Below are 21,623 nucleotides of genomic sequence, written 5' to 3' on the forward strand. Positions count from 1 at the left end.
CTATTAAGCTCTCATTTTGATTTTATTCATTGCCCATCATGTTGCCAGGTTAGCGCATTTCGGTGTCAAACAAGTTTGTGAAGTCAATTTTCGTGTAAGATTTTTTCTTATGTTTCTACTGTTCTAATTGTTCTAAAGGACTCTTTTCGTTAAATCATGAATAAAATTTCACTAATCTTTCTCAAAAAAAAAAAAAAAAAAAGTCGTTGATCAAGTCAATAAGTAGATTTTACTCTCACCTTAAAAAAAAACACTAATTTATACTGTATTTTTATACAAGAATTTTATTTTTAAATTTTTTTTGGGTTTGCCCCTCTAGAGTGTAGAGTCCAAAATAAATCGAAGTTTTTTTATTTTATTTTATTTTATCGAACTCTTGCTCTCGATTAAGATTTTGCTCCCTCTCTCCCTCGCTTCGTAACTTCATCTCAGAAGTTCTCTCTTTCTCTGTCCAAATCTCTGAATTCCCCCCTCAAAATCCTAAATCAAAGCCTCATCCCTCCAAAACCCAGATGTTTTAAGTTCAATCAATTTCGAAAACCCCAATTTTCGATTGATTTTGATAAACAAAGAATCATTCTTTTTTGAAAAAAATGGGGGTTTCGTTCAAAATCTCTAAGAGAGGAACCAAGTTTAAGCCGAAGCCTGTGATCTCAGAGTCAACTCTCGCCATTGATGACGGTCAACAATCACTCGAAACTTCTAGAATCCCCTCCAAAAACGATTCTGATGTAAGTTCCTTTTCCTTTTCTTTTATTATTCACAATTTTCCCAGTTTCCCATAATTTTAATCAATCATTAGTCGCAGAAATTTTGCTTTAATTTGGTTTTTATGGGTTAAAGTTGGGGTTATATGTGAATTGAATTGGTAGGAGCTAAATTTGGTTTTTAGTAGCGGGTTAATTTCCTTCGATTTTTGATTTTTTTGAGTTAAAAGGTTGGGCCTTTTTTTTGGGGGGGGGTGGGGGGGGGGGGGGTGAATTTGGGTTCTTGTTAATCATTGAATTTTTGTTAATGCTCTTTATATTATATGTATATGTTGTCGATTTGCGGTCATGCTCTCGAGTGTAGGATCTAATTTGCGAAGGGGGTTCGAGGTTATTTTATAGGAATCCGTTTGAATATATCTTGGTATTTATAAAATTGTTGAGAACAAGTATCTTATTATGGTAATAGGGATCAAATGCTAAGGATAACAAGATTAGAGTGGGAAAATTTAAAATGTAACTTAGTAGATACGAGAGTAGCCTATTAATTCGGGAAATGGGAAATCCCTAAACAAAATTGTGGCCGATTAAAGTGGGATAGATGTAGTAGATTTATGTCTATCTCTCTCTCTCTCTGATGGAGCTATGGAAATTATATGTGGTTGCCATGCTCAATATATAATCGTAAGGATTTACTATACACAGTAGTCCTATCACCAGTAACATTTCTTGGATTTGCACTTTTGCTGGGAGTAATTTAATGCGTCAAAACTAAGTTTTTAATTATCTACTCCAATAAAGTTGTGTGTAGATGAAGAATTTAGCAGTTTGCATGATTGCTTATTCTCTCTACATTATGTTTATAAGTGTTAATTGAATCTAATAATTTGGATTTTTGAATAAGCTCCAAAGTACCTAATTTTAAAATTGGGTTGGGTTGTATTGAGATTCTTAAAAATTCAAATTGGATTTGACTCAAACTTCAACAACCAAATTTTAACTCATACCAAATTCAAATCCTAACTGAAATGTACAAGTAAAAGAAGCATTCATCACACGTAATTATGCCCTTGCAAGCTTATAACGTAGTGTGTTGTGCAACTAATTGGTTTTTGGTTTACGTGAACTAGCACGAGAAAAAAAAAAAAAAAAAAAAAAAAAAAAAAAAAAAAAAAAAAAAAAAAAAAAAAAAAAAAAAAGTAGGTGAGCACACAAGAGATAGTTAGGAGCAAACCTGTATGACCTTAAGGTGAGCAACCACATTTAAATTTGAAAATTTAAAAAGCTGAAAATAAAATATTGACAACTTATTAACTCGATAGCTTGATAGTTAATAGTTTGATACTCTATGATCTTGGGAATGCATTTTGTATACTCATCTTGTGATCCATTTTTGAAACTATGTTACTCTCTCATTTTTTATAAATATATTCATGTGCTTGCTATAACAAACTTAACCATAGAATCGTTATGATGATTGTGGATGTTGTTAGAGGAAAATATATGAGATTTAAAATTAAATCTCGCCTTTATTACTTGTTTTTCATATAATAACTTTCTTTACAATACAATAAAGTATACTTCAAAAAACTTCTAAATTTTGAATGAAACAGCGGAAAGATGAAGATGCAGTTGGTCTCTCAGGCTCATCTCTGTCATCGGAAAGGCTTCATATTTCTGCTGGTAAGAGCCAAATTGAATAATTGCATGATACTTATTATTCTTGATGTCATAGTTTCTGAGCATCCTGTCTTCCCTTTTTTTTTTTTTTTTTTTTTTTTTTTTTTCAGAAGGTGAAGTTTCTTTCATTCTGAATCTCTACCCTGATGGATATTCAATTGGAAAGCCCTCAGAGGTTTGTTAATTCACCACTCTAGCTGTATAATTTTTTATAATGATGAAATTGCTCTTGCTCCATCTGAAGCAGTTGCTAAATACTATAATAAATTTTCAGAATGATAGTGGGCTTCATGCTGGCTTTCAAGAAGGTTCAAAGATATTACATCCCTATGACCGGAACTCAGAAGTTCTATTCACAGTATGTTGACTCTTTTATTGATTAGCTTATAAGCATTTTGCAGTAAAGAAGCATAGAGACATTACAATACAAATACCTAATTTGTTATTTAGTACTTCCTCCGTTCCAAATTAGATGACACAGGTTGACTTTGTGTACTATTCACAGGACTTGCTTTGACTTCGTTTTGTGATTTCGTGATGAAAAAAAAAATAGTCATGCGGGGTTTTGTTAGATTCGTCTCATCATCTAGTTTTTAAAAATCAAATTTTTATAATTTTTGCTAATATGCAATCAAGGATACATGCATTATAAAGTATGCATTGACAAACGTGCTTAAATGAATCGTGTTATCTAATATGAAACGGAGGAAGTATATCTGTTTTTCCTAGAATAGCAAAAGGGTTTTCTTTAAGGCATTCACTTTGACATTTTACATCTCATATATGGTGTACACATAGATTCAATCTAGATAAAACAATATCAAATTTCAGCTCTTGACTAGTATGGCTTTTGGAGGGTAAAGTGTTTATATATAAGTTGTGTAGCTGTGGATTTATCTTCTGTTAGTGTCCTGTTGATTTTTCTGCTTTTATTCTTTAACTTCCATTCTAAATTAGTCATGGTATGAGAACTGATTTTTTTTTTCTCTTTTGTGTTTTGTTGAATCTTAATCTTATGTGGAGGCTATTGAGTCCGGTCGATTGCCTGGAAGTATTTTGGAGGATATACGATGCAAGTTTAACGAAGGTGCACTCACATGTGAGGTGAGTGATATGAGACTTGAAATGCAACTTCTTTTTGTAATGTTATGTTAAGCTTATGCGGCCTACCTTCTGCTATCAGCATAGATATTGAGGTTTGCATGAACATAACGCTACTATATGCGTGTGCATATATATATATAGTAGAAAATTTGATGGGACGTATCACCTACACATTTTAGAATTACATAGCACTGTCCTTGATTTCACTCTTTGCATATTTTGGTTTGTTGTTTTTTGAGAGATAATTTTCTCCTTTTCAAAGGGATCATTTCCTTGATTCACCTGTCAGTATATGTAGATAAGTTGTGTTTGTTGACCCCTTGGAACTTGTGATATGAATTCACAAAGCCAAGCAGGGTTTTTAGTTTTCTTGAGGATGTTGTCTGCATTGGTGATTAAGCTTATGTACCTTGGTCTGCTTTGTATTTCTTGGAATTATTTCCATTTTTTTTCCCTCTCTTTTTCTTTTGATTGCTGGTGGAGAAATCATATGGCAGTGTCTATTTTATAAGTGTCTAGGACCAAGTAGGGGAGCTTGCAGCTGCAATGTTTTCTGTTCTATCTTTTCGGCTTCTGTTATGTTGGGTTGCTTATAGCAGTGGATAATAATCTATGGTGTCTACTGCTACAAATTCTTTATTAAAAAAATGGAAGTAGTATTATTAGGATATTTGAAAATCCTATCACAATAAAGCACTGTATTTGAACAGAGTTTAAAAATTATATTCTTTTTACCATTTTCAAAAAGTATGGGGGACATTTCATTTTGGTCGGAGGTAGAAATTTCTATTTTTTTAAGTGTTTTTTTTTTTTTTTTTTTTTTTTTTTTTTTTTTTTTTTTTTTTTTTTAAATCGACTATAATAAGAATTGAAGGATACAAAATCACACTGCATTATTGTCTTATTTCAACTGTGACTGCTATATTATCATTTGTAAGTGTATGCTAAGGAACATCAATACACTGTTATACTTCGTATCTTGTAATATTCTATTTCATTTATTGTTATAAAATATTTGCTGCCTTTTATGTCTTGGAGTAACCACTATACATCAAGCGCATCATATAAAAGTAATTAAAAATAAATAAATTTAAAACCTTTTTTTTTTATGAAACAATAAATAAAAACCCATTTTTAATTATTCAAGAAAAATATAGATATTTTTATAATTTTAATTATATAATGTTTAAGTGTTTCATATGCGTGCAACAACCCCAGGGCATTGCCTATGCTTGCATTAGTAGTTGTTTATTATTAGTCCAACATAAGGCCATTAGGGCAACAATGTGATGATTTGGATATCTCCGTACAAGCATTGTTATCATACTGATGATTAGATCATGCACCCATCATGGACATGGATGTGTACAATCTTACAATTAATGTTTTTATAAAGTATCAATTTCTGGTCACAACTATTTGCAGGTTCGCGATTACCGAAAAGGCATGTCTGATTCCAAATCCAATGTTCCATCAAGTAATGGACCTGCAACTATTAATAAGGTGCGCTTAAAGATGTCCTTGGAGAATGTTGTGAAAGATATTCCGTTAATGGCTGATGATTCTTGGACTTATGGGGATCTGATGGTAAGTTATTTGCTATAAAAATCTTCACTAGGAAGATAACTTTTTGCCCTTGTGTGAGTTTGACCTTTCGTCACATGACATAGGAAGTAGAATCGCGAATACTAAAAGCGCTGCAACCAAAGTTGTGTCTTGATCCAGTGCCTAAGTTGGACAGGCTTTGCAAAAATCCAGTTTCCTTGAAGGTATAAAGTTAAAATGGGTTCTTTTTGAGCTATTAAAATTGATTTATGTATCTGTAACTGAGAAATCTGGTGAGATACCTTAACTTTATCTTATTTTAGCTTGACTTAGGTCTGAGGGGATCACGAAAGAGGCGAATGAGACAAATTCCCGAGGTTACTGTTACATCAAATAATCGACCACATGGAAAGAAAATTTGCATAGATAGGGCACCTGAAAGCTCAAGCTACCGGATTGGAGAGGTGGAGCCAACATCAGGTGATTTGATGTCTCAGCATATCCAAGATAATGTTTCTGTTCAAGGTATTGGCCTTAATTACTTGTAGTTTAAGATCTTGAAACTCTGCATTATGCTAAATTTCTTGTGATTAATTTAACTTCTGACTTTTAACATTTCAAGCAGGGTTAGGGAATCAGAGAAATATGCATGATCCTGTTTCGAATACAACAGGAGCCTCACCTGCTGGTCAAGATATGCCAATATCATATGCTGATATGAGCATATCTGTTATTGGAAAATTAGAAGGTCAAGAAGTGCAGTTGTCACAATATTCCAATCTTAGTAAGAGGGCAAGGGTTGGATCTGTTGGTCCTGATGGTGTTCAGAACCAACAAATTGGTTCTTATATGGATGGTCTTCAAGCACCAGATGTGCAATGGAGGAATCAATTTATGCAACAACAACCAAATGCAAGAGGAATCCAGTATCAAAATGCTGTCTTGCAAAGATATCCTCAGCTAGGTGGTGAGGGGATCAACAATCAGGATGGTGTGAAACTAGAGAAGGCAGATCCCAATGTAGTCAAAACTGATATGCAGATGATGGAAGCCGAAAATGGTCACATAGACCCGAGACTCCAACAAAGGTTTCAGCAACATCCGCTCTTGAGGTCAACTATTCAACAGGCGAGCTGGCATAATCTCAGCCAGCAAGTTGAGAAAGATTTTAAAAAGGAAGAACAATTTCCAAAGAGGAAATCGATTCAGAGTCCGCGTTTTTCTGCTGGTGCTGTACCTCAGTCACCATTAACTGCCAAACATTCTGAGATGTCTTGTAATTCAATGGGGACACCATATGGGGCAGTTCCTTCAGCTGCTACCCTCGGACAATTGCAAAGAGAAAAATCAGCTGTGACATCAATTCCAGCAGGTCGTAGTACGTCAATAACATCAAGTGCCAATGATTCCATGCAATCCCAACACCCGGCACAACTTGCTGCAAAGAGAAGATCAAATTCCCTTCCTAAGACCCCAGTAATAAGTGGAGTTGGTTCTCCTGTCAGTGTCAATAATATGGGAGGTCCAATGAATGCATCTAGTCCGTCTGTTAGCACCCCACAACTAGGTGACCAAAACATGCTTGAAAAATTTGCGAAGATTGAGGTTGTAGCTATGAGGTATGAGTCCTACTTAAATTATTTATATACTCCCTTCATTTTCTGTTAATTTTGTCACTTACCTTTTTTGGATCTTTTTAAAATTTTACTCACTTTCAACTTTTCATTTTTAAAAATAGGATCCACCACATTTACTCTTACAACTTTTTTTTTTATTTTTTATTGTCACTTTCACACTTTTCTTGTATCTTTCTCCTAACTTTAAATACAATTCTTGGTTTCCATTAAAAGAGAAGGGTGTAAATTTAAAAATAGAATAAAAACAGTGGGTTTGTTTGTTTATTTTTATACACTAAATTGTTTATAGAGTGGACTTGCGAGCTTTGTACTCCATGGTATTTAGAATCTACCTGTCGGATGAAGTCATGACTTAAAACAGATTTATTTTTATAGGTAGTGGTTACGAATAGCTGAGGCTATCATCTTTTTGATTCCCTGCAAGTCCTTTTAGCTTCAGTTTTCCTGGTCATATTCAAGGTTGCCATGCTCAAAGTTGTTTGTGGAAAGTTAGCATGCCATTGCCTCGTAAGGCATCTTCTGAGACAGTGTTGAGGTCCATTATATTGTGATTCATAGCATCTCAAGTTTACTCGAGGTTATTTGCTATTTAGTGATCAATGGTCTTTGGGGAATGTGCTTTTTGCCTCATTTGTTTTTTATGTGTGAGTGATTATATAAGCCCACCTCTCCTCATAGATAAATTTATCTCGTGTTTTGTGCTTTGGTGTGTACTTTATACCCAGTGTTTCCTGCACAATTGGAGGTGGACTATTGTTGAAATCAGGTGTATGAGACGAAGTGTGAGGAAAGAGAGAATGAGGAAGCTTTAGAATAAGCAAGGTATAAGTTTGAGAATATTATATAATACAAAGCGAACAACTTTGTTCCTTCCTACGACAATACTTAATAAACAATGGACCATATAGTTAGTTAAGAATAGCGAGCTCTGCATTGGAATCATCTATTCCCTAATTGCTTTGTATATTGGTGACATTCTAGAAAGTTCCCTGTGCACTGTTGTCTTGTAAGGAAGCTTATTAAATTCTTTGGATCTGTGAAAACTGGTGCTCTGGCTTTTCCATCCTTTTTTGTGGCTTATGTAGAATTATTGCAGGCACCAACTGAATCGTAAAAAGAATAAAGTTGATGAATACCCTAGGAGGTCTCGACCATCTTCCTCTCAGGAACTCCAGCTCTGTCTTTCTAATGCTTCCAACTATGAATACTCAAAGGATGAAATATCAACAAGCTTGTCAAAGTCACTGGTTGGCGGGAGCATGAATGCATGCAAGATAAGGATTGTTACTGTGCAGCCACAAGGTTTGCTTTATACTAACACATGCCTGCTATTTACATTGTTATGTCACTTATGTGACCTTAGCATTATCATTCTTGCAGCGAATATGCTTTCTGTCCCAGTAAGGACAAGACTAATCATGTCCGAGAAGCCAAATGATGGCACTGCAGCAATGCATTATGGAGACTTGGAAGTTGCGGATTGTCTCAATGCAGAAGATTACCTGCCTGCACTACCTAATACTGTGAGTTACTAACTTACTGCCCCCTCAGTTCCAGTTTTAGTGTCCTGACGTATTATGGCACATAGTTTTAGAAGTGAAGTTAGTGTTTGGTCATCAAATGTTATTATAATTAAAATAAGTAAATGTGATGGGAGATGGAGTATTTTTGTATTCATTGAGAGAGCGTAGGACCCTAACTTTTGGTAGGGGAAAGAAAGGTAATAAAATCAAACTAAGTTATTGCCCAATTATAGAAATGGGCAAATTAATGATGCTGGGACAAAGGGAGTATAATGTTAGAGCTGACCCTCCCCACCCCCAACCAAAAGAATAAAGAAGCAAAAATTTACTTTCAACAATTCTGTACCTGCTGACTTTGATCAATGGATACAAAGATTTAATGCACACTAAGGCAACAGGGGTTTTTAAAAGTGAAGTAATATATGGAAAAAAGAAAAAAAAAAAAAAAAAAAAATAAAGATGTATGCCTCAATTAGCCTCACTGAATTTGCCTTACCAAGACCAGAAAAAGATGTTTAGCACTTTAGCACTTAGATGCGCCTTTTTATACACTGTTTCCAATGCAAGTCTCTATGTGCTCAAACTATTGTCTCTGGACTCAGTTATTAGGTTTTGTGGGTTACTACACTCTCAATTCTGAAAGGCTCTTAAGCTCTTCTGCATTGAGATATACTTCTGTTAACACCTTACATCCTAATGTAATACTAAGGTTTTTTGAAATTTTGACAGCATTTGGCGGATTTGCTTGCAGTGCAGTTTTGTGCTTTGGTAAGCGGCTCTTGAAATATTGTATTTTAAGAAATATTAGCTGCTTCATTTTTTTTAAATAATCTGAGATGAACTGTTCGTACAGATGAATCGTGAGGGCTACTTCACAGATGATCAAGTCCAACTTCGACCACCTCGTAATACAATTCCTTCGAACAGTCAACCTAATGTACCTGCAGTCACTCCTAATAATTCGGTGGCTGATATGCAGCAGTATCCAGAATCAGGTTCTGGGCAGCAAACAGCAATGGAAACCAAGCCAAACATTTCCTACTCGTCTCTAAATTCAACCCCAAATACCCTACCTAACTCTGGGATGCTCCCTCCTGGAAATTCACAAGCCTTGCAGTTGTCTCAGGCACATTCGTCAGGGGTCACAATGCCTCCTAGACCACAACAGATTGACCCGCAGCAGCCACTTCAGCAGCAACAACAGCCACTTCAGCAACAACAACAGCCACTTCAGCAGCAACAACAGCCACAGCAATTGCCGCTTCAGAATCAACCATCTTTGATGTCACAACCGCAATCTCAGTTCCAGCGGTCTCCCCTCATGTTACCAACCAATACAATGCCGCAATTGAATGCATTTGGGCAGGGTGCGAATATGCCATTGGGTAATCACATAGGTAATAAGCCTTCTCCTCTGCAACTTCTGCAGCAGCAGCAGCCGCAGTCTCAGTCCCAATCCCAGGCCCAGACCCAGATGCAACGCAGGATGATGATGGGGCTTGGGCCTGCTATGGGTATGGGGAACATTGGCAACATGGGCCTTGGGGGGTTGGGTAATGTCATGGGGATTGGTGGAGCTAGAGGAATGAACGCATCTGGAATTTCTGCTCCAGTGGGTCCTATTTCAGGGATTGGGGGCAACATGGGTCAGAACCCATTGAATATGAGCCAGGCAAATGCGATAAGTCAGCACCTTCGTGCTGGCACTTTCACCCCTCAGCAAGCTCATGCTGCCTTCCTTGCTCAACGTTTGAAGATGATGCAAAGCAGAAGCATGATGGGAGGAACTCAATCTGGTATGACTGGTATGCCAGGTGGGACCCGGCAAGTTCAGCCAGGTCCTGCTGGGATCTCTATGCTGAACCAATCTTTGAATAGAGGAAACATCGGCCAAATGCAGCGTACTGCAATGAACCAGATGGGCATGGCCAAATTAATGCCAGGAATGAATGCTCCTATGACTCAGCAGCAGCAGCAGCAGCACTTGCAGTTCCAACATATGCAGCAGCAGCAACAACAACAACAACAGTTGCAGCAGCAACAACAGCAGTTGCAGCAGCCACAACAACAGTTGCAGCAGCCACAACAACAGCAGCCACAAGTGCAGCAGCAGATGCCACAGCAAGAGGCCACCTCCCCTCTCCAGGCTGTGGTTTCTCCCCAGCAGGTGGGTTCACCTTCAACACTTGCTATCCCCCAGCAAATGAATCAACAGGTTTCCCAACAGCAGGCCAGCCCACAGCAAATGGGGCAACGGACTCCAATGAGCCCACCATTGAGTTCTGGGCCCATGCATCCGATGAGTACTGGTAACCCAGAGGCGTGCCCTGCGAGCCCAGCATTAAGCTCTCAAACTTTAGGCTCTGTTGGGAGCATCACAAATTCTTCTATGGACTTGCAAGGAGTGAGCAAGAGCAACTCTGTTACAAATACGTAGTTGAAGCATTTTAATTGATGCTTCACTTGATTAATTTGCTGTGTATTAACAACTTGTTGTCTATCTTGAGTAATGTTAGTATGACTTAACCTAGAGCTCCTATGAGTATCCAGCATCTTTAGCAGATGCCTGGTAGGGAATCTGTATAAAGCAATTTTCACTTTTTCATTGTTTTTTTGTTAATTGTAAATCATTTGTTCAGTGATAGTTCATCTAGTGCCTGCAGTCAGTTTAAAATAATTTTTCAATAGAGGCAGAATTAGTTTGTTACAAGGGAAAGAAGAATAGATCCATTCTAATCCGTTCCAATTTTTTATTTTTATTTATTTATTTTTTTTTTTTTCTGGCCTTCATTTTCCCCATGTCATATCCAAGTAAGGAAAATGTATCTCTTACTCGACTCCCATTCATTCTACATTTTCTCATTTGAACTAAAGGTGTTAAAAACTCACCTTACCTGACTCGAAAAGTGACTTGATCCAAATTTTGACTTGTATGGGTAGACGGGTATGATGATTTAGCAATTAGCATAACTCAACTTCAAATTATACCCGACACGACTGAATTAAACCCAATCACTCGAATTGACTCTTCTAATTCAAACACAAAATGTTGAAGTTTGAAGTTTGTTCAGCATCTATGTTAGGCTACATTGATATTATGATTATACAATTTTAAAAATTTTAGGATCTTTCAAACTTTTGAAATTCCTTCCTTTCTCTTGGAATCATCTCATTTTGTAATGGTTGTTAGTAGGACTTTTCACTAATACAATTTCATGTGATTAGATCATACATTTTAATTCACCCAAATTTTCAAATAGACTGATTTTGATAGTGAATGCCATAGTGAAAAAACTAAAAAAAAGTGTTTAACAAACAACAAACAAACCTTGATACAAATCATACCATGCATTTTAGAAGTAATACACTGGCTGTTCAGGGCAAGCTGCACTATTGCTTAGTTGCCCTATGAAACAAGCTTTTATATTCTTTTCACGACAAAAAGTAAAAAATTAAAACTGAGTTTGACATTTTTATATAAGCTGACTTAGAGCAAGGACTGAGGTCTTTCATGCTCAGTTCTGACATGGTTCCTGGTGATATCTTTTATACTAGAGCAGCCAGCAAGGGCTAAAGTGAGCTCTAATTCATCCTTCAACATTCTAATGACTTTTTTTACGCCATCTTCTCCCTTTGCCGCCAGTCCATATATTACAGGTCTTCCAACCTAAAAGCATAATTAAGATTGTAAGAACTCTAACAAGTGAGCACATACCCTACAATCATGGTTAGCTAAACGACTTAAATGTTTAGATTTTTTATGCAAAATATTCCACTTCAATGGTAATCATTTGGATTTTTATCCACAATTTGTCCAAGCATCTGAACAAAGAGATCCTAACCTCATATGATCTTCCGACAGTGGCTTTCTTGCACCCTCCCCCCACCTCTCATCTATAAAGTTTCGGAGTTCTGTGTGATAATACAAATCGAAGTCTGAAACTTTAATTTGTAGACTAATTAGAGAATGTATGGCATGAATCATGCTAGTAAACCTATTAATAAACAGCAAGCAATTCACATTCACTGTGTGAGCTACAGTGACATTGCTGATGACATGAATCGGAATGAAAATTTGATAAAAATAAGATAATCTTACAAGAACAGCGCGCGCACCAAGTGCCAAAGCCTTAAAAACGTCTGTTCCCCGCCTCACCCCTCCATCAAGGAGAACAGGAACTTTGCCTCCTACAGCACGAACCACCTGCAATGTTAGATATACAAATCCATTGAGCCTTTTCCATATGGCAACATGCAGCCATTCTAATAAAGTCAGAAACACAAAGAAACTATGGAACTTATGCAACCTAAATCAGTTTGATGTGGACATGCCACAGGTGCCCAACCGCCCACACATGAGTTGTGCATCTCAAAACACATCACATATGATTTTTTTGCTGCTTTACCGGTCTTCATAAGTTGAAGTAACTCTTAATAATAATTATTGTTTATGATTTTCCATGCAGTAGATGTTATATAAAATGTTTAATTGTTTATGGTTGGCCACATAAAACTCTTTTGAACTTCAACTTGGGGGAAAAAAAACTTCAGTATTATAGCTGTGTGGTAGGGCTTGTGGAGTACAACTGTAAACAGCATATGATGTCTTGAGTATGTAATTAGTTTAGTTGTGAATTTGTGTTAATCAACCCCTATGAAGTAAAAGCTAGTCCTTCATATATCAACCAAACGGATCAAGGAAAAGTCTAGCAAAAAAAGACAGATCAAGAGAGAGTGGAGAAAATTAAACCTCTTCGAGAACAGAGATTGTGGCTGGAGCATAATCAAGTTGTCTTGCTCCATGATTCGAAACTATGATTCCATCCACTCCAACTTCTGCCGCTCTTGTTGCTGCCATGCATATAGCATAGATATATAAGAATTCATAGTCTTTCTAACTTTTGTGATAAGGTCAGCCTTTGGCATTTTCAGGAATCATAGCACTAGGTTTGCTATAGTAGAAAATTGAACTATTTGATATCCAAGTGACTCGATTTTTCTTGTAACCAGGTACAGAACTAACAGAAGAATGAAAGACCATCTAACTAAGCAATTTGGAGCTTGATGTTACCATCTTCATGTGTGAGAACACCCTTGATCAAGATTGGAAGCTTTGTAATAGATTTCAACCAATTTATATCCTACCAAACGATAGAACAAAATTAGAGATCAGCTAGATTACAGTCTGTGAGAAAAAGAAACAATAATTAGGATGAGTTCAACCTTTGTCTTCATGTTAAGATGGACACCAATAAAGCTATGTGCAAGTTGTATGATGAAGACTGTGCCGAAGTAGTGCTAGGAGTTCTTATTTATGTTTTAAAGGCAATATTTTTTTACTACTCTTTATATTTCAGATGTCAGGAGAAAAAGAAGTTTGCGGAACCATCTTTACTAAACATTTACAATGAATTACCAGATATAAAAGAGCTAAGAAACACTGTACAGGTGCATCATACCTTCCAGGAGAAAGATGAGTCATAATAACTATTTGCAAAAGCTTGAGGACCTGAACCCTTGTCCTGCAGCACATAATTATGCAATCTGTCATGGAGTTTCGAAGGAAAAAGCCTACTTCATATTCCGTATGAATAAATATATCTTGTTTCATGTGCTAAATTGAGTCTTGACTCTTGAGTTCATATATCATTCTTTGAATATGGCTAGGAATTTTAAAATATAAAAACTCTTCTACTCACACTGACAACTTCGGTGGACATATAACCCTCCAAATTCTTGACCTGAGGTGAAATCATTCTGCAAATGATAGAGACATGTGATGATTGTAATGTTCTGACCCAAGTAAAGAAAATTATTTTATTCAGAAAAAGAATCCAAGAGAACTCCAACTTACTTGTTCTTTATATCCACCTCCCTTCGACCAAGTTTAGGAGTGTCAACAGTTACAACAATAGCCTTGTATCCACTTTTTTCTGCTCTCTGAACAAGCCAAGCTGAAACTTCTCTATTTCTAAACACCTTCTCATGATATGGTGTCATATAAGACATTGTCTCTCCATGACATAAAATCTTTCTAATAACCTTGAGATGCTACTAAAAACAGCTGCATCTTAAGAAAAATAACTTACATATAATTGAAAGAACCGCACAGCACTACAGGAGGCAGAAACCTCTTCCAAGGTGGAATTAGAACTGAAGGATAGCACCTAGAATGAAAGTAAGTTAAAGGGATTAAGTACATAATATGGGTAGGTTGAAACATTAAATTAGCCTAATACATATACTATAAAAGTACCATAATAGTTTCACTTGCAGCAGCAGCTTTAGCTGTTGCTATTTCTCCTACAGTAAGCACAAGGAGCAACAGCTTATAAAATCTATTGATATGATATTAATCTACGATACAAAAAAGGTGTTATGATTACTACCTTCAGGGTGTGCCAGCTTATGATACGAAGTTGGAGCAATCATTATTGGAGCGGAGATGTGATAGCCCAAGATACTGGTCGAAAGATCAATTTTACTCACATCTATGAGAATCCTTGGACAGATGCTGCAATTGTTTCAGATTTTCTAACTTTAGAACCTTAGAGGGACATCATAGCTACAACTATCAACACTTGAAATATTGACATTAAAAGTACCTGATTCTGGAGAATGCTTTGACATTTTCTTTTAATGTATGCTCATCTTCAGCTCCTGCAGCATAAAAATCATAGTACATCTTGGGAAGGGCTCGACGAGCCAGTTCTTGATACTCATTTATATTAACTGGCTCGGTTGCCATCTAACCTGCTGAGAAACTAAATGTTAGTGACAATATTCTGACATTGTCACAGCCTCACAGGAAAGAATAGAATACATTCCTAACAACCTGATGCACTCACTGAAATACTGGATCCTAAATGTTAACTACATCAGAAAGTAGAAGCAGTAACAGGTTACAAAATATAACTAATGTAATCTGGATGGATTTTAATTCTCATGTACAGAAGTAAATAGAATTCGAATTTTGTCAAGCAATATCTAAATAAATGTTAACTCGATTAAGACAGGGCTATTTCTGCAAAGTAGAACATGAACCCAGAATGCTGTATAACAATATGCTAACATGTAAAGGGGTAAGAGAGAAAGGAACAATATTTCTTTTAAGTTTTACCCTTTTGGCCCATTCATGACCTGGAATTCAATGTGAGTTATGCTTGAACTATCCTCTATTACTGAAAAATCAGGAAAAATGAAAAATCAACTACACTCCAAGATCTTCCAACAAGATCTTTGAAGCTGGAGGTGTTTTAGTTATTCAGTTTCGAATTAGTTATCAATCATATTGTCTGTATCAACTCATAACTTAGACCATTCACAAAATTTACAAAAGACCCTCTAAACAATTGGGTTGATATCATCATTCCTAAGAACCTTATAGTATTGAACATGATTTTCAGGACTTGTTCTTGCTTCTTTTGTTTCATTTTCACAAAAGGTACAAATATTCATTGCTCTTTTTACTACAATTAACAAATTACCCCAATAATTATTGTAAATGAACTGTGAAATCAACAATAAAAATTTGAACCAAATATAAAATTTGAGCACATACATACCTGATGCCTCAGAAATTCGGGATGATAAATGATAATTGATGATAAATTTGAGAAATGTGTAAAGAGAGAACTTTACAATTTGAGATAGAACTGGTTTTTATGACATGCATAGGAAATATGGGACCGTTTTTTTTTTTTTTTTTTTGTCCTATGAGTCATCATATTTTAGTTTTTTTTCTTTTGTTTTTATATATATATAAAAAAAAAAATTTAAAAAAATTAAAAAAATAAAACAAAAAACACACTTCACTTGTGACTTATGAGAATGTTGACAGCCAAAACCACACACACGTTCCCATAATTTTTGTATAAGCTCGTTTATGTTTATTTATTTAATAGTAAGCTGAGCTTAAACAAGTTTTGAAGCTTGCCTCATAAACGAAGAACATCGTATAATACATTTTTTTTTTCTCCCTTTTCGCTCTTGTGATGTGAAGGAAGAAAAAAAAAAAAAAAGGATATAAAGTCCAACGACTCGGAGCTGGACAGGGCCAATACAATACCCAGTACCGGTCTGTTGAGTTTGGTTTAGGCCAGGCACAACCTTTGTCCTGGAGGTCTGGAATAGCTAATTCAGGGCCTTGGCCTGGGGCACCTGGCCTACACTATATAAGCATGTACATACATAAATGTGAAATCACTATAATACAGTAATGATATGCCCAAAAGAAACTTAATATAATCCTCAAGTTGAAGATAGTCGTGTTTTAAAACCTCAAGAACAGTTTGGTCTTGCTATACACAATAAGTCTCTTCTTTGAAAATTTAATGCATTGAGATGTCAAAATGAAGGGGCACAGTTTCCATCAAAATGTAATTCACACAGAATTTCGGTGTCAACTAAAATTTATCATAGTCCCTATTGGATACATGCAAAAACTTGCAGCGAGTCCCATAGTAACACTTGCCTCGAGGATAGTGTCGACACAGCTGCTGCGGTTCCTTTTGATGATTTCTACCGAATGAGTTGTGCAATGATGTTCTATTTGAAGCAAGTAATTGATTCTGTGGGTGCTGACTTTTATCTGAAAATGCCAAATCACGGGAGGCAGAAGTTATGAAATTCCCATTTTCAGAAATTCTAGAGCTCGGCTTCTGATAGAAATGACAGGTTGATGTGTTTGATGTTTTCTGCTGGAATGACTGAGGTTTTATAACAGCCTGAACGGAATGATGCAGGTGTTGTGGATGTTGTATTTGCTGAAATTTTGCAGGGGCAATGTGAGACAGAGAAGAATTTAGATCTTTGTATCCCAAGCACACTCTCGAAGTTGGCTTTACATACGTATCAGAAGCTGGTATATTTGGCTTTATCAGTCGGGATGGCTGTGCTATAGGTAATCCTGCATATGAATTCTCTTTATATTCTACAGGAATCTTCAGATTATTATCTTTGTAATTCTGCTGCTGCTGCTGAGTCTTCATTGCCACTGTATGTTGCTGCTGAACCTTGCTTCCTACATTTTTTGAATCATTGTTGGACACGGGACCTGTTGCAAGCCTATGGTTCTTCTCTTGACATAAATGTTGTCTTTCTTTTGGACAAACCCTGCAGTAGAGTAGTGCCAACTTTCTAAGTGAAATTGAACAGTCCAACTCTCATCTATCCTTGTATTTAAACATTAAGAATTAAAAAACAAGTGATGTTAAGTCCATACCTGGCTCCTTTGAGCATCTTCTTTGATATCTTTCCCTGAATTCGGGCTTCTCTATTTGATCGGGCGAGGGAGCCCCTGCAATGCTTTTCGCTCAAAACCCGCTGTCTTTCTGATTCATCATCCCATCTCTAATATAGGCGGAAAATTGCAACTACTTCTAAGTAATAGCAATCTAATCATAAATTCCAGCATGGAAAGAGCCAAAAAAAAAGTCTGTTAATTGCTCACCCGCCTCAATGTGTTCAATTTGTAGAGGTTTCTGCCCTTAATTAAGAGGGGATGAAGTGGAGGTAGTGGTTTGTGGCCTTTGCTCCAGAGAACCTCAACCTGAAAATTAAAAGATGGTCAGTACCAAATCTTTCAGCATGTTTGCTGTCACGATTAATGATAATTGAGCAAAGAAATGTTTTTTGGCATTTGAAGATAATCAGCATAAAAAGTCTAGCATTGTGCTATCATGGAAGAAAGAAAAATACTTAAGGGGCAAAAATAAGACGCCATTTGGTCAGGAATTTAGCACTAGATAAATGAGTCTGTTAACATTTTGCTACAGGTACAAGTAATAGAAATACTATATCCCTCCCTTTGCCAAAAATCTCCAGGCTACATAATAAGAGGCACAAAAAGACAGTAAATTGAGCTGAATATGGGTGTAAAGGGTGAAATTGTGATGTAACATGGAAATTCTAGTTTGCAGAGTACAATAGTTCATTTCTAATCACACACAAAGTATAACACTGTAGAATGAGTAGTGTTGCTAAGCACGGATATAGAACTAACCGTAAATGTATGCTGCTGCTTGGCAGCACCATAACTTTCTTTCACTATACGGCCAGCAACAATTCTTTTACCGCATGAAGGACCAGTAGCACTCCTTGAGGCAATATTGTACCTGCAACACGCAATTGCTTTGAATGAAGCAAGGGCCAAAGAATCTACATGCTGAAATTCAATGGACAAAAGGTACATATGAGGAATTTCAGAAGAAAAAGCAACTTTGCAAAGCCAAAAGGGCAATTACCCTTCATAAACAGTTTGTTCAAACATCACAATGTCCCTCATACAGGCATCACCTGTAAATTACCCTCTTATGTTAATCACATTGAAGTATTACAAAATAGATACAAAAGCTACATTTATCTTAAATCAAGTTTCCAACACGATATTGTGCTCATACATCCCATCATATGACATTACGAATTTACGATCATAGGACACAATAGATCTCTGTCTTAATTTCATACTATCACCCAACATAACCTCTTAAAAAAGCCTAAACAAGATCATTAAGATGCTTTCCTACACATAAAACAATGGCAAACAATTTTCTTGATCTCCTAAATGTTTCGACCCTAGCTAGCTACATTCATCATGAATCCAACTCTGCTCATTTAGCCTAGTCACATCAAATGAAACTCAACAGCATCCACTTACCCTTGCAATTTAACACAAAGCTTGATTGTGGAAACTTCTTTTCTCCTCCCCCATTCAGAATCCTGATAATCAAATTAAAGACAAACCAAAAAAAAAAAAAAAAAACACTTCAATAGACTTCAATATATAGTAAAGGAGAATAGCACAACTAATGCAATAATTTGTTAAACATCAGATGAAAATGCAACATTACTCTGAGTGCTCCTTGATTCTTTGAACAAGGGTATCTTTCTTCCCAGACAATCTCAACCCATGTTTCCTCAAATACACCTTACATTGCTCCACCTTCAATTTCTCTACCAACCCACCTGCCAATATAACATCATAATTTAATTCCTAGTAAATTACGGGCCTGTTTGTTATCGTTTTTTGTTTTCAATTTCAGTACTTCTACAGCACTATACATCATACAACTTTTAATATCATAAAAACAAAAGATTGAATGCTGCAATGATGATACCTAAACTACTTACTGTCTATAACTCTCTGAATTTCCTCAAAATCTTTCATATCTTTAATTCCAAGGTTTGGTGCAATCATTTCCTCCGTATCTGGTGCATAATGTCTGTCACTAGAATCCAAAAAAGAAATTAGTTAAAAGCCTGGGTTTACAAAATTGAAGTACCCATTTACTAGATTGATGTAAAATTTGAATTATAGAATTTAAGATTGAATTTCACTTCAAATTTGATCGTGAATTGATTGATAACTTGGAGAAATTGGATTGAAACTTGTCAATATCATCAATGAAGGTTGGGTCTTCTTCAGAACCATCTGAATCAAATTCATCGTAATCGGAATCTTCCAATTCAGTATAGTCTTCTTCTTCAATGGCATTTTGAGCATTGCAGTGAGATTTCGCCATTTGTAGTTCAATCAAATCAACAGATTGTTTGGGAGAAGATTTTCAGGGTGTTTTTAGGGTTTAGGATGTTAGGAATGGGGACGACCGTTGCAAGTTTTTGGGTGGAGTACAATTTTTGAATTGGTTAGATTTGAATTGGGAACTAAGGTAGTAGAGAGGACTAGACACTAGAGGAGTGTTTTTTGTTTTACGAAGGATATTATAAGGTAATTCCAATTTACATAGTGGTGTTGATTTAGACCACTAGGTCGAGTTTGTTTTGGTCTGGCTTGAGTTGAGTCACGCTAAGTCATTATATAATTTATACAACTAAACATCATACATGTTTTATTCTATCATTGGTTACTCTCGTGACATATTAAGTCTAGTCAAATCGGATTAATTTTTGACACATTTACATTATAACACTTGATTTTGAAGCAAAATAAATATTGTAATAGTATTAACAATTCTATGATTGGCCTTTCTTTTAAGTAAAAAAGACCATCAATATCAATTTTACATGGGCAGTACTTCAAAAAATACTACTTCATAACACATTGGTGTGCCCGCTAACACAAAAGTAGTCGAATGCCAAAGGTAATTGATGTTCTCATGACTTCCAACCTGGAAAAAGTAACTAATAGTGGATGGAATGTTAGAATTCAAAGACCAATGTAGCCACTATAGACATGCTAACGCTTTCGAATGTAACGCCAAAGTACTTAACCCATAACTGCTACTGCCATAATCCTGTAGTCCATAGAGTCATCATTACCAAGGCACCACCATCCTTGCTCTATGTATACCTTTGAACCATAAACCACTTAATTATTTTCATTCTAAGTTCTAACCAAACCCGTCTTTATTAGATGCTTCTCCAACTGGGTGCATTAAATCCAAGCAGATGCCAACCACCATCAATGTGAGAAGAGTTAGGGTTCCCTATAGTAGAAATTTCATCTATAAATATTATAAGGGTCTGTTCTGATTAACTAAAGTGAGCTAACTGAATTTATTGGAGCTGAACTGAATATTTTATGAGAGAAGAAAATTAAGAAGTGAACTGAACTGAATTGAACTGAAAATAAACTGAAGAGAACAGGCCCTAAGTGTCTCTAATATATCCAAAACTTGTTAATAGTAATTCATTTTATTATATGTGATTCATTTCTACAAAACCATGTGTAGCCTATGCGGGAACTCAATATCTCTTCCTGACTATAAAAAGTTGGATATAATATTAGATTCAATTTAAGAGAGAAAGGTGTGATATGCTGAAGCTACCACCCCTATTCTAGCAATATTGCAATTTCTAATAAAACGACTAAAAAAAAAAAAAAAACCCAACTTGTGTACTACATAGATCGCAAACACATATCTTGTATAAGAACGTCTCTATGATAAAGCTCACCTTTAACTGCTAGATCATTATTAAGCAACATGTGTACTTCATAACAATTGAAGCAAATGAGTCCTTTATAGTACTCTCTACTCTCGTATTTTTTTTGTTGTCATTCTTAAACTGTTTCTTTACTCAATATTGGTAGAAAAATGTATATTAAATTTACAAAACTATTTATGCAATACAATTTGGTCAAACCCTACTTATTATCTTTGCAAAGCTAATATATTTAATGTTTGAGACTTAAACTAGGTTGTGGACCAGGCGATGCCCCAGATGTTTTTTTTAGTGTGAATTGTATATTATAAATATTAATCTATTTTTAAATAATTAAATGTAAAAGGAAAAATATATATGGGTGGAAAGAGAAATGCATCAGTGCATGATAGAGTCTATGAATTGGATTTGTATCTATTTGATTTTGTACAAATTGGAATGAAAGTTAATACGAAATGGTTGAATTCAATATTCATTATGTTGGTAGAACATTTCTTAATTAACGTCTAAATACTAAGCATGGG

General features: G+C 35.7%; 3 protein-coding genes across 7 annotated transcripts; 1 reads left to right on the forward strand and 2 right to left on the reverse strand.

Moving 5' to 3' along the window:
* The first annotated feature begins 386 nt into the window (after nucleotides 1–386).
* On the forward strand, nucleotides 387–10,843 carry LOC145570160 (protein PHYTOCHROME-DEPENDENT LATE-FLOWERING-like). Its single transcript, XM_081629173.1, has 13 exons — nucleotides 387–731; nucleotides 2,321–2,390; nucleotides 2,498–2,562; nucleotides 2,662–2,745; nucleotides 3,411–3,491; nucleotides 4,917–5,078; nucleotides 5,162–5,260; nucleotides 5,360–5,561; nucleotides 5,662–6,655; nucleotides 7,770–7,975; nucleotides 8,054–8,196; nucleotides 8,926–8,964; nucleotides 9,050–10,843. The coding sequence occupies exons 1-13, from the start codon at nucleotides 594–596 to the stop codon at nucleotides 10,631–10,633; spliced, it is 3,867 nt and encodes a 1,288-aa protein (XP_081485299.1). The 5' UTR covers nucleotides 387–593; the 3' UTR covers nucleotides 10,634–10,843.
* A 639-nt stretch (nucleotides 10,844–11,482) lies between these two features.
* Nucleotides 11,483–15,895, reverse strand: LOC145571795 (peroxisomal (S)-2-hydroxyacid oxidase GLO4-like). Of its 5 annotated transcripts, none has more exons than XR_014096628.1 (13): nucleotides 15,762–15,893; nucleotides 14,802–14,952; nucleotides 14,586–14,710; nucleotides 14,453–14,499; nucleotides 14,286–14,363; nucleotides 14,051–14,175; nucleotides 13,896–13,953; nucleotides 13,656–13,718; nucleotides 13,268–13,337; nucleotides 12,947–13,047; nucleotides 12,296–12,400; nucleotides 12,039–12,108; nucleotides 11,725–11,863 (listed from the first exon to the last, which is right to left on the reverse strand). XR_014096628.1 is itself a non-coding variant. In XM_081630834.1 (12 exons), the coding sequence occupies exons 2-12, from the start codon at nucleotides 14,942–14,944 to the stop codon at nucleotides 11,684–11,686; spliced, it is 1,095 nt and encodes a 364-aa protein (XP_081486960.1). In that variant the 5' UTR covers nucleotides 14,945–14,949; nucleotides 15,762–15,895; the 3' UTR covers nucleotides 11,483–11,683. The 5 variants fall into 5 exon arrangements, 2 of the variants coding, with proteins under 2 accessions (XP_081486960.1, XP_081486959.1); XR_014096627.1 differs by having other exon boundaries at nucleotides 12,039–12,132; XR_014096626.1 differs by having other exon boundaries at nucleotides 12,039–12,138.
* Nucleotides 15,896–16,420: 525 nt separating this feature from the next.
* On the reverse strand, nucleotides 16,421–19,866 carry LOC145571796 (uncharacterized). The gene is made up of 9 exons (XM_081630835.1): nucleotides 19,534–19,866; nucleotides 19,327–19,424; nucleotides 19,047–19,161; nucleotides 18,854–18,915; nucleotides 18,441–18,492; nucleotides 18,200–18,311; nucleotides 17,648–17,746; nucleotides 17,420–17,547; nucleotides 16,421–17,310 (listed from the first exon to the last, which is right to left on the reverse strand). Exons 1-9 carry the CDS (start codon nucleotides 19,716–19,718, stop codon nucleotides 16,602–16,604), a joined length of 1,560 nt encoding a protein of 519 aa, XP_081486961.1. The 5' UTR covers nucleotides 19,719–19,866; the 3' UTR covers nucleotides 16,421–16,601.
* Nucleotides 19,867–21,623: the final 1,757 nt, after the last annotated feature.

This window comes from Chenopodium album, chromosome 12 (genome assembly GCF_948465745.1).
Source record: "Chenopodium album chromosome 12, dcCheAlbu1.1, whole genome shotgun sequence".
In the NCBI taxonomy this organism is placed as follows: domain Eukaryota; kingdom Viridiplantae; phylum Streptophyta; class Magnoliopsida; order Caryophyllales; family Amaranthaceae; genus Chenopodium; species Chenopodium album.

What these genes read in the sequence shown, in the direction of transcription:
- LOC145571795 (XM_081630834.1), bottom strand. Translation starts at nt 14,944, where the DNA reads ATGGCAACCGAGCCAGTTAATATAAATGAGTATCAAGAACTGGCTCGT. An exon ending in AAAGCATTCTCCAGAATCAG is followed by an intron (nt 14,711 to 14,801) that starts GTACTTTTAATG and finishes AAACAATTGCAG; the next exon opens with CATCTGTCCAAGGATTCTCA. An exon ending in CTGCAAGTGAAACTATTATG is followed by an intron (nt 14,364 to 14,452) that starts GTACTTTTATAG and finishes CTTTCATTCTAG; the next exon opens with GTGCTATCCTTCAGTTCTAA.
- LOC145570160 (XM_081629173.1), top strand. Translation starts at nt 594, where the DNA reads ATGGGGGTTTCGTTCAAAATCTCTAAGAGAGGAACCAAGTTTAAGCCG. An exon ending in GGACTTATGGGGATCTGATG is followed by an intron (nt 5,079 to 5,161) that starts GTAAGTTATTTG and finishes CACATGACATAG; the next exon opens with GAAGTAGAATCGCGAATACT. An exon ending in TGCCTGCACTACCTAATACT is followed by an intron (nt 8,197 to 8,925) that starts GTGAGTTACTAA and finishes AAATTTTGACAG; the next exon opens with CATTTGGCGGATTTGCTTGC.
- LOC145571796 (XM_081630835.1), bottom strand. Translation starts at nt 19,718, where the DNA reads ATGGCGAAATCTCACTGCAATGCTCAAAATGCCATTGAAGAAGAAGAC. An exon ending in GAACAAACTGTTTATGAAGG is followed by an intron (nt 18,312 to 18,440) that starts GTAATTGCCCTT and finishes TGCGTGTTGCAG; the next exon opens with GTACAATATTGCCTCAAGGA. An exon ending in AGCAGCAGCATACATTTACG is followed by an intron (nt 17,747 to 18,199) that starts GTTAGTTCTATA and finishes TTTAATTTTCAG; the next exon opens with GTTGAGGTTCTCTGGAGCAA.